General features: G+C 31.8%; 1 protein-coding gene across 2 annotated transcripts; it reads right to left on the reverse strand.

Moving 5' to 3' along the window:
- Window positions 1–726: 726 nt before the first annotated feature.
- LOC140014328 (oxoglutarate-dependent flavonoid 7-O-demethylase 1-like) lies at window positions 727–6,607 on the reverse strand. Of its 2 annotated transcripts, XR_011821055.1 has the most exons (4): window positions 6,365–6,607; window positions 5,587–5,834; window positions 2,046–2,155; window positions 727–1,141 (listed from the first exon to the last, which is right to left on the reverse strand). XR_011821055.1 is itself a non-coding variant. In XM_072065014.1 (2 exons), exons 1-2 carry the CDS (start codon window positions 2,307–2,309, stop codon window positions 938–940), a joined length of 468 nt encoding a protein of 155 aa, XP_071921115.1. In that variant the 5' UTR covers window positions 2,310–5,551; the 3' UTR covers window positions 727–937. The 2 variants fall into 2 exon arrangements, 1 of the variants encoding a protein (XP_071921115.1); XM_072065014.1 differs by lacking the exons at window positions 5,587–5,834; window positions 6,365–6,607 and having other exon boundaries at window positions 2,046–5,551.
- Window positions 6,608–12,823: the final 6,216 nt, after the last annotated feature.

Below are 12,823 nucleotides of genomic sequence, written 5' to 3' on the forward strand. Positions count from 1 at the left end.
GCTGCCCGATGGTTAGGTGACCTATAGCATTGAATGGTTTCATTTCTAGCTTTCAATAATGAAACCATGAAGATGAAGTCTCAAGGACGAATTGTCGTCCCTCAGTCAATCACCTCGATGATGGATCACGCAACGGAGTGATACTTGGTATATAATTGTCTAATCAGCAAATCTTTGCAAATCATTGATGGTTGAGATGTAGTCAAGTAACAAGGTTTACAACTTTAAGAGTTGTTCTATTCAGGACACACAATAGAAGATGGATCTATATTTCACTTATTTGAACAAGATTTTATTATTCAAAAAATAAATAATAATAATTGAAATTTATAGCGAGTCCATCCTTTCTATTTTATATGCTTATTCTGTGCTATACTTTTAAGGACATAATAGAAAAGCCCAAAATATGAATTTAATACAAAGAGGACTTATGGAATAGCAATATATTCAAAGATTTATAATTGTGCCTAAAATAAGTACTAGAGGAAAAAGGTAAAATAGCAAAGAGTTTTTTTTTTTTTTTTTGGTTCCCCTTATCAAGATTTGGCATAAAGAGTTACTTCTAATACGTCGTTGATAGCACATACAATTACTCATCATTCTCTTTCATATTTAAAAATAGATTAATTTTCTATACATTAATAATGTATACAGTATTAAATCTGAATGCATACTATTTGTTCCAATTTTGAATTTTGAATTTAAATTAATATTAGTTGTCATGCATTTGAATCTAATAGCATATACAGTGTATACAAGATTAATTTTTAAACAATTATACATATTGTGGTGAATGAAAGTTGGGGGAGGCGATGAAGAGGGGACACCATATCAACAATGTACATTAGTTCCAAAGAGAAAAATCATAAAGGGACTAAGAGCCTAAAAGTCTTTGATTTGGGTCCTCATTGCATCAATGAATGATTTCCCATCTAGTTCACGGGAAAAAAAACGCTTTTAAATAGTCAATCATACTAATTCTTCTGAAAATTGCTGGATTTTCAAGGGTCATAAGACTTGGCGCTGGACCCATGTCACCATCCAGTTTTGGGGAAAAGAACGTTGCAATGGAAAGCCTTTCATTGTGCAAATTCACAGTTGCCCGATGCTCAACACTCTTGTAAATCCCATTTGTCACAATCTGCATCTCAGTTAAAAAAACGTCACATTATTCCCAACTGTGTACTATGTAGCATACATTCTCATAAAAGTTCAATTAGGCTCAGTAATAGGATATGGTTAACAGCGTAATCTTGTGAGTCCACCTATAACTACTGTCATGCCCCAAAAACATTGGAGATAGAATTCAGAAGCAATACCCTAATAGATCCAGGACATGATTTGTAAGTAACTCGTGTAATTAGCATTGAAATCAAGACAAAAAGTAAACTCCTTTCTGAAAATCAAAACAAATTTGTTGGAGAAAAGAGCAAGTACTTTTTTCAAAATGATGAAAGGAAAGTAGTTTGAATTTTACCACTCGTACATCACAGGTAAGCAATAATTTGGAGGGTGGGGTGTAAGGGCATGTACAATACTAATTTCGAAGTTATTATGCCCAGGTTTTTTCAATATAAGACCTTTTCAGCCATATATTTTATGCTTTTTTTGACTTTATAAAGATACGTATTCTATTAAAGTAGTCAATATTCTACTAAGAAACAACATTCGTTTAACTCTGACAAAGTAGCCAAAGTTAGAAGTTTAGGCACGGATTTGTCAGAAGTTAAATTTTGGGATGAAAGCTACAATTTGACCTTGCCTCATTTTCTGGGCAGTGCAAGTTAATAATTAGTCTTACACATCAACCTAGTGTAGGCATACTAATCATAATCGGAAAGATTATCTCTTGAATCCTATTAAAATATGGGAAGGACATTCTAATTTCCATATATGTTCATAATTGTAGAAAGCAATTTGAAAATATCTCATAAGGGAGGCCAAAAACTAGATAGATGTTGTAATTATATAAACAGAAAAGCAATTTGAAGAGATTGTTCATATTCACATTGCATCTTGGGAGAAAGGATTTTGAGCATGATTACCTCTAAAATGTCTCCAACATTGACTATGAATGCATTAGGAAGTGGTACAACAGGAACCCAAGCTCCAGCCTTTTTGATTTGGAGGCCTTCCACTTCATTGCCTTGAAGCACTATGGTAAGCCCACCAGCATCAGAGTGGGGGCAAAGACCCATCACTAGCTCAGGTTGGGGACACGGAGGATAATTGTTCATCCTCATTGATTGCATCCCTTCTTGAAAAAGCATTGTCAAACCTTCAAGCTTCATTCCTAATGCTTTTGTCATTTGCTCAAGGACCTTGATGGCAAGGATTTTCAATTATGCATTGTGCATTGTTATTATATATTGGATATTCTTTACTTTTTATTTACATTTTTTTTAACATTGTAGAGAAACTCTAGACCAGTACTCAAGGGAATGCATTGTGCATTGTTATTATATATTGGATATTCTTTACTTTTTATTTACATTTTTTTAACATTGTAGAGAAACTCTAGACCAGTACTCAAGGGAATTGAAAATCCTTGCCATCAAGGTCCTTGAGCAAATGACAAAAGCATTAGGAATGAAGCTTGAAGATATGACAATGCTTTTTCAAGAAGGGATGCAATCAATGAGGATGAACAATTATCCTCCGTGTCCCCAACCTGTGGCTTATTAATTTTCCTCATAAAGACAATTAAGAAGGTGAGATTTAAGAAAGGGATAATTTCATAAACCTTCCCTAAGATTTTTAATAATTTCATTGAGCTCCCTTAAGGTTTCAAAAATTACACCTTCCTCCCCTAATTTGACACTTTTGGTAACCAAACCTTAGACTTGGTCAAAATTTTAATGAATATCCTAAAGTACCCTCAACTTATAACATTTGAATTACTTTCCAGAACAATCATAATATATTTAACACAAATATACAAAAAGAGTGTGAAGTTTTTAACACCATATTTATTATTTGATAAGCAAAGATGACAATAGTTCTATCACTATGATAAACTACTTTTAATGGTGATTTACCAGGGTATGTATTTTTTAATTTGAAAAAGAAAATACTGTCATAATTCTTTTAAAGTTTGTAGAATTTTGGATCAGTGGAACTATCATAGCTTGGTAGCAATTTTGGGCTTTTCTTTTGAGTTAATGTTGCTTTGGGTACCAAAAAAAATCAGCAAGTAAAAATTAGATCACATTCAAAGTCATAAAAAATGTCACTAGTAAAACATTTATGCTATCAATGTTTATATTTTATGGTTTTATTGGCAAAAATATAAAAGGGGGAATAAGAATAGAAAAAGAAAAGAAAAATAATTATTAATACCATTTTTTGTAAAAGTATATCTAACAAGAGAGTTTTATTAAAATGTTAAAACTAATATTATCATTTTATGTGGGCAAAGGAGGTAAATGTTATTTTTACAACCTTGAGGGAGCTCAATGAAATTATCAGAAACCTAAGGAGAGGTTTCTGAAATTGTCCCTTTAAGAAAAACGAGAGGATATATTTTCCTGTATGAGAGAGAGAGAGAGAGAGAGAGAGAGAGAGAGAGATGATATAATTTATTTTTCGTCAATCGTCATGATCTACTCTGGTCATATGCTAACCTATTTTAGGGGGAGACCCAACTGAATCCATTGAAAAACCGACGGGAATTGAATCACCATTGAATCAAATGTACGCACTCATATGGATTTGAGAAAACCACATATAGTATCAAAGTGATATTGGGTAAGATTTGAACCTTTAACCTCCCACTCCACCAAGACTTTAAGTCATTGGGTGGCCAATAGCCATATGATTAAAAGAAGAGAAATGTTGGAAAACAATTAAGAATGACTCCAAGGTAAAAAAAATGGAAGAAAAGGCCTATCATGTGGAGACTTTAAGAGAGATAATGATCAAAATATTCAATCCTTAGGACACTTTGTGGCTGATAAGCTGTCTTTTTTTTTTCTTTCTTCCTTTGAAGGAGTGGCTGATAAGCTATCTTGATCATTACACATGGAATTTTATTGAAGGGGTAACATTCGATGTTTCATGTCGTACGTCGGCCCCTAAGACAATACGACTTCCAAATAAATGCATCTAATAATAAAAATATATATATTACGTACACTCGGATATTCTCTGCTACAATTTTTCATGTAACAGCATTTGGCTTTATTATTGCCTCCTCGGTTTCAATTATATGTAAAAGCTTTTTTCTGTTAACCAATTATATGTTTAGTTCTGGCAGGCAACCTACCAGCATTATCAAATTTTTTTTTTCTGAATAAAGCATTTTAGTCATCAATGGAATACTTTTTATAAACAAATTGTGACCTAGAATAAAGAATAATTGAGTGGTTATCGTCTTTTTTACCCCTCAACAACTGAATGAGACATATATTATTATTTTTTTCGACAAAACAAAATTCACAAACAGTGATTAAGATGCTGCATAACCATTATCGACATCTTTCTTTATTTATTGTTCTTTAAGATTTAAGACAAAGTACTTAATTACCTCATCAAGTCCTTTATTACTTTGCTTATTAGAAGGGAATTATATAGTTCAAGTCCTTTATTTCAGTGATGAAGATTTATTGCGTACTTCCGTCGACTAATTAATCCCTGATTTCCATAAAATAAAATCAATGCAGTATTTGTAATCAATTGATTTCCCCTCTCCTAATTTTCCCAAATCTCTAATTACAACCCTTAATTCATAAACTTCCATGCAATGTTGGTATTACAAAGATAATCGACATTGCCACTGTAGAAATAAAGGAGCAGAGGAGATAAGGAATAAATTAGCAAGCGGTAGTATATAAAGAACCAAATTAACCACCACTGCTATAATAAAGGACCAAAATGTTCATATTTCCATCAATTAAAATACATGAAAGAATCAAACCGCCACACTTAAATAATGTCTCTTTATTGTAAATCCAGTTTATAAATCATAAAAATCAGCATTATATCTCTTTACAATTTCAATTCTAGACTTTCAGTTTCTTTATATATATCAAGATGTTGACAATTTATGTAAAAGAAAATAGAAAGATTACAGGTACGGTAATTTGCAAAGTTATAGACTGCTACTAACCACTTATTTTCTTAACCTATTACTAGTCTATGATCATCTTATCCCTACCTTTTAAGTATTTTCACCGACAAAATTTTGAAAAGTTTAGACAAGTGTAGAGAATTTTAGAAGCTTATGACTTTCAAAAGTTATACTATGTGTGATGTTACTATAGTCCTCATGTGTTTGACAACACAATTCATCATTTAAACTTAATGTATTTAGATCTTAATATATTCAGATACATTTGATAACCAAAAATTGAACATCTGAATTAATTAAGTGTCATTAAATTTTTTAGGCAAAACTTGCTATAAAAAATAAGTGATAAACTTTTCACTTATCACCGGATGTGATATACACTCAAATGTATATGATTTAATACTTAATAATTCAATAACTTAATATATTAAGATTTCAAATTTCAGTTTTCAAACTTCAATTTTATCAAATGCATCCTAAATACAATGATATGAATGTGTGTGCAAATTTTCTTGTACCTGAATGGAAGAGGAAGGTTGGGAAGTAAATGAGGTTTTCTCAAGTGAGTTGGCAGAGTGACCATGTAAAACATGTTAGCCCAGTCAAGTTTTTGTTCCTCAGATACAACAAAGGCCTGTCCATATCCTTCTACATCGCCCGGCTCTTGGGCAAATCTCTTCTTCTCTTCAATCGTCAAAATGAAAAGCTTTTGCATCTCTAGTTTCAGTTAGTCCACTAATGAAGAGCTCGCTCCATGATTAATCAGCTGGTGACAAATTGTACAGTCACTAATTATTTGGTGCTGACTATTATAACACTTCTCCATTTTAACAGCAGGCATGTATATCCATTTAAATTAGATGATTGCCCTTGTATAACAATTCAAAGAAGATCCGAGGAAAAGCAGGAAAGAAAAGGAGATCACTCCGATTACATTCTAGTCATGCATTATGTACTACTACTAGAGAAAACCAAATGAGTTCATATATTAGGGTAGGCATGCTTGCTTTTGACATAAAATTTCTGGATAATTACAAGAAAAGAAACATTTCAATATGAAAAAAAAAAAAAACTTGTGGCAAGATATATCATTTACCTACAGTCCTGAAAAGTCATAGTTATTAACATAATAAATATTTCAGAATTATTTTATTCCCTTGAAAGTAAGTTAAAGTTGTGGTAAAAACCAAATTGAAATGACTAGTAGATTTTGAGCAAATACTATTACAATCAGACTCCATTATTAGGTCAACAACAATACCTAATATATGCATATACAAATACAAAATGACAAACCTGGAAGAAGCCCCATTCTTTGCAGGCAAAATGCAACTTTTCAAGCTCTGGATTCACTGATTCGTCACAAAGCAACCTTTGCATGTCAATTACTGGGATTTCCTCTGTGGAGACCCCATGAAGTTTGGTTGGATCAGGTCGTATGTATCGGGGTGGAACTGATGCAAATTTCTCCTTAGCCAACATAGGGTACTTTTAGAGAGCTTCCCAAATTTATCATACCAGATTCCATGTTTGTGGTTTGTGTAAATCTCTACCTATATATATATATATATATATATATATATATATATATATATATACGTAGCTCCAGGTTGCAATTGATATCAATTCGTGATCAAGGCACACTTTATATGTGTCATATGTGTAAATAGTATAACTGATATTTAGTTGTAAAAGTTATTTTACTAAAATTTGGTTTTACATTTTGAAATTTTTAGAGATAATGTAAAAGATGACACAAAATTTTAGCACCACAGATTCAAATCACACTTTGTATACTTAGATATTCGAAAGATGTTTCCTTAGTGACATGTTATAGTTCTTGGACAAACATACTTACTTTTGTTAAGGTTAATAAAAGACTAAAGGAATTTTGGAAATTTTCCTTAATATTATGTTCATAACGTTTAATTGTATATTCTAATTTTTGGTAAATTAACCAACCTCAAACCTGATCATATGCTACTTTGGGAAGATTAATTAAAAAATGAAATTTAGATTTCACAATTATTGGCACTCTTTCCTATTTTTGATATGTCACATTTGGAATATTCTACTTTTAGAAACTAAACTTAACTAATAAAACAATATTTTTAGATTTAACCCAAACAAAAAGCATTAATGATATTTTGATCAATGAAATAAATTAAAATCTGAGAAAAACAAATGGGGAGCTGAAGGCTCATTGAGAGGTTTAGGTTGAAAATTGTTTTATGACAAGGTCAGTATTTTTGTCATGGCTAACTCCTTTCATGAATTATGCAAAACACAATCCACATACATACATGCATACATACATACATATATACCTACATATCCTTATACTATATAAGAATGAGTTTGGGTCAAATAATGGCTTTGAATTTCAACCGTAAGAGTAGGGGCATTTTAGGATTGTAAGGTTGTTTTGAGTGTAGTTATAACGCTGGGTACTACTTAAGATAGCATGTGTATTTTTATATTTACTGAAATGTTCTTGTGATTTGTTCAAAGGTTTGGGTATTTTGGGAATGCGTGATTATGTGGTTATCTTTTCTACAATGGGTATAACCCATGATAGCTTCTTTATTGGTGTAATTACTTAAATATCCTTATAGAGGCATTGATTGGCTTGTGTTAATTAAATTATAAATAATATCAATTATTACCATTGCTTTACTATTATAACTTGAAGACATTCAAATGCCATTTTCATGTCAATTAAAGTGTTTATTAAGGAATTTATAACTAAGCATCAATTTCATCTTGATTTCTTCAAATGTGCTCTCCTTCACATTCTTCCGTTATGTTCCTTTCATCTTCCAGTAAATGCTTATTTGTACTGCCATTGTACTCTAGATTTCAATATGGTTTTATGCTGAAACTATTCTTGGTGGTTTAGCTTGAGGTCAGCTTTTATTATTTTTTTTATGGTATGATTTGCTTGTAAAATCATAGTTTCTATTGTGAGCTAAATGCTTCTATTCTGAAATTAGATACTTTGTTAGCATAATTTAGTGTTAATATTATTGCTTCCCACAAATTTGGTTGCTGTGTACAATTTAAACGGTGTGATTTTGTTGGAATAGGTTTGGAGCAATTATGAGAAAAAAGTTTTTGCAGGAAGTATTTGGAACAAGGTAATCCAAAAAACTACTGTAATTGATGCATTATGGTGTGGTTTATACTGTAATTGATTTTTCTACTACAATTGAATTTTTTGAATGGTGTCATTTCTTATCTAATTGTTTACTTTAGTAATAAGGTGATTCTTATGCAATTGATTTTGGTGATAGTTAGATTCCGAGTTATTTTGAATTGGTAGTTAATACTTTGTCCTATTGATTTGAGTTTGTGTCAAAATTTATTCTTTCATGTATTCTTTTGTATATTTGCTTAAGCTATTCATCAAAGTACTTGACTTGAATGTGGATGATTAGAAGGTTGAAACCAATAAAGAATAAATACCAATAAGAATAGAAATCCCAAGTAAATCTACCTCTAATAATCAATAAAGTAGTTGGCTAATGCCCTCTCCCTCTTAGTTGCAATTTTCACACTGATGATCAAATTCTGAACGTTGTGATCATGTTGTCCTGTAGACCATTAAGTACATTTGGAATGCTCCTAACTTTTGGGAACTTGGTGGAGCTCCTATTATTTTAGATTGTCTGTTTAGACTGTTAAATCATTGCCATGCACACAATTTTCTCATGATTATTTTCCTGTTCAGTTCTTTTTCTTAGTTTCCTGTTTGGAGATGAAAGTTCCTATTGACATTTAAACAACAATATAATTTATTCTTCTGCCTTTATGACTTCATAAGTGCATTTTTTATGTAACATTTGTCCAGGAAAAGAGTTTCCTGAAGATGATAAAATACGAAGACTCATGCTTTATGTTGGTGCTAAACACGTTTTACATAAGGTTTCAAATTCTAGCTTTTTTAGTGCTGAACAATGAATTCCAAACTTTCTTTGCCGTATTTGATGATTATTTCTTTTTAAAGTGTACTATTATTTGTTTGTTGGTAGTAATAGCTTGCGAACCTTGATTTTCACCGGTATGATTTGATTCTATTCTTAGTATCATTTTTTTGTGTACAAGAATCAGGTAGTACTATCCAATGTCATCTATTGTTAAGCACAAGCACTTCTATGTATTATTTCTTCCTGTTAAAATACATTTTTTTTCCCGTCTAGATAGTCTTATGCTTCTCATTTCTAAGCTGGGGATATTCCTCTTCTGTTTGCTCAGAGTCTGCAGGAAGTTGCAATAGTCAAGTTTCATTGTTCATTGTCTGATTCATAATAGCAAAAGTGAAGGTTTTGCTCTAAGAGAAGGCAAATAATGATTTGGACAAATTAAAACTGAGATTTTAATCTAAAAATATATCTAGCAATTTTGCAGTTCTCAACCTATCTACAAGATAACAAAGACAATGCAAGGAAAACTACTACTACTACAACAGACAACTACCATGTTCGATAGAAGTTAAATGCAACAGCCTACTACTTTACTTTCATGTAAATATGAGTACCCGTTAGGGAATGAAATTTATAAATTCCGTTTTTACTCAATCTTCCATTCTTACGAAGTTTAATATATAGTTATCCTTAATCTTTTCATGGTTATCTTTCTATTATTAAAAATTAGTTTTCCATGCTGTTACATCAAATAAAAAATTAAAAACTATTTTATACCATATGCACCAAACTCCCGCACATCGCATATATGTATAGAAAAGATTAATTCATATATAAATACACACAAATTTTCTGATTTGTTTTATGACAAGGCTAGTGATTTTGTTATGGCTAACTCCTTTCATGAATCATGCGCAACACAATCCACCATGGCTGATGATTTGATTTTGTTTATCGAGTTTTCTTTCAACTGAAAAAGAGCTTATCGTTCACTTTCAATGTCAGTGACACTTGAATAATAAGCTTGTTTAGTACAACTAAATGGAATTTCTTTGGTATTGGTCATCTGAAAAAGTAATCTCAGAGTAAGCACCAGCTACGGTTATAAATGTTTCTACAAAATTGTGGATAGAATTTCTTTGGTATTGGTCATCTGAAAAGGTAATCTCAGAGAAAGCACCAGCTACGGTTATAAATGTTTCTACAAAATTGTTGATAACATGGCGACGACTTAAAGTCTTGATGGAACGTCTCTGGAGTGATGTATTCCTTTATCAATTTGTATCAAAATTGTTGCAAAATGGGTGATTGGATTAGCCCATCTCCAAAAATTGATGACTTACAAAATAGGATCCACATACTTTGCTACGCAGATGAGCTTGCGATTGTTCATTATTAAAGTAGACAACATCAGCCTACAGAGAGCACATCAGTGCCCAGCCTGTCACAAAATATCGGTGTCAATTGTACAACAAATGTAACTACTAACACAAATATTTAACCATTAAGACATTGAAAATACAAATACTAATAACGTACCTAATAATACAGCAAGTTTTATCACTTATTAAAAATTGTGTCTCAAAATCAATCTCATCTAGCGAACGTTCGTACTAAAACTATTTAAACCATCAATTGCAATTGCTCTATCAATAGTAGAGAATCTTCATCCAATTTGAGACTTTTCCCAAACAACGTATATACAATTAATATGTCGTTTGGAATTCTGCACTTCAACTATAAATGGATTGGTTTTAGGATAGAATTTTAAATTTAACATTATTACCCATGGAGTTGTTTTGCTTCTAAAATGACTCGTATACATCAGAGGTGTTAGGTTCATGAATAAAAAGATTACATCCCACATTGGTCCGAGAGATGGAGAAAGGGTGGTTAATATGTAAGTAAGGATCCAAAACCTAATGGGTTAAGCTTTTGGGTCAAAGTTGGGTTCCTAATTTCCATATTGGACTCTTTGGGGGCTCTCTCGAAATGTTTCTCTCTATCAAGAATTGGTTTCATACCAAAGCAAAAGGTTTGTAAGTCTAACTATTATTGTAAATAAGCTAGACAGATTACCTGTTGTTCAATAGTTTAGTATCCATACTTCGTATAAGACATAATGCACTTGTTTGTAACTTTCAAAAGATTTTCATGTAGGAATTTTTTGTTTTGAGGAAAAAGGGATAATTCTAAACTAATTTCCGAATGACAATAGCGAATGGATAGTTACTTAACTGGCATCAATAGTTTAAGTCACGGGATCGATCCCCTGCAATCACAAGTACTAATTCCACACACAAGGGCTACAATCTTTAGAAACATAACAATTCTTTTGCGTTTGCTAAAAGTTGTCCCTTCCCACTCTCATGCCTTATACAAAGCAATAGTATATACCAATCTCTCTCTTTGCGTACTCAATACTCATGCGAACATGTGTATGTGCATGTGTAAGGGTAAAAGAGAGAGGCTAGTGTGTTTAAAAATAAATGTGTGTGTATGTGTGAATGCGCATGCGAGCAAGCATAAGAGGGTAAAATTCAATATTTTGCTCCAAAGTCCACACAAGACCAAATAATACATTTTCTCCTCACTAATTCAATTGGATCAATAAATATAGGAAACCTTCGATTGTTTTTAACGCCATGTAATCCCACAAATAGATGCCATCATGTGGATGTCAACACATGAAAAACTATGGTTTTAGACTCGGACTGAGTATCAACTCGTTCGAATTCAATGAGTCAGGGGTTAATGGGTTCGATCAGGGTTAAATCAAATAACGTCATAAATAAAAATTATTTAAAAATTTAAATATTGTATGTAAAATACTTAAGCACATGTTAATATTAATAAATGTATATTCATATATATTTGATGTTTCAGATATATTTAACAAGAAAATACAAAGAAATTAAAATGATCAAGTAGCAATTTATATTATTTAATGAACATTAACAAGTTTAGAATTAAAATTATGGACTTGATTGAAAAATAACACCAAACTTTTGGACAATATTTATAAAGTATGAAATATTTGAGATATATTAATAATTTTTAACAACTTAAGGGTCAAAACATAATACTGAAAATGCTTTGACTTTTTTTAAAAAAAAAAAAAAACTTTGACACCAATAGATTCTTCCAGTTTTTCTGGTCAAACTCAGTCAAATCAGATTTTTGACCTAATTTGACCAAATTTCTATCTATCCGATTTTTTAGAAAAACTCATACTAGACACTTGGCCGATTTTCAATTCGATCAATCGAACCAACAGGTCCGATCCAAGTTTGAAAGCATAGATAAAAAACACACGAAGAGATAATGCTCTTAGAAGTGATACTTCAGAAGTCTAGCTCATTTGATCCATGGACTGGATGAGGTTGGACAAGTGTATTAGGAATATATCATAAAAGGGCTTCGTCGCATTTTGGGCTATATTAAACTAAGATTGGGAACTGAAATTGTCTTTTCGTATTGCCACATAGATCGGATATTCAAGTTGAATGTCATTACCCTCAAAAAAAAAAAAAAGTTGAATGAATCATTGGACATCATTTTCGTGATTTTAATAATGGCTTAAGTCAAAAGACATGTTGTATGCTGACTTGGCAAGAGTTTTTTTTTAACCTCTTCTATTTTTTTTTGTTTGCGAATGGAAACCCTCGCTATCACAAATTATTACATAGACCCTGCCACTTAGACAGACCTTAGGCAGGTACCCCTCCCAAGTGCAATGGAGGTGGTTAGGCTTGTCAACGGGTCAGGGTTTTGATCGAAACTGAAAATTCTGAACCCAACCCGTTTTTATGTAGTAAATCCAGACCCGACC

This window comes from Coffea arabica, chromosome 9c (assembly GCF_036785885.1).
Source record: "Coffea arabica cultivar ET-39 chromosome 9c, Coffea Arabica ET-39 HiFi, whole genome shotgun sequence".
Classification (NCBI taxonomy): domain Eukaryota; kingdom Viridiplantae; phylum Streptophyta; class Magnoliopsida; order Gentianales; family Rubiaceae; genus Coffea; species Coffea arabica.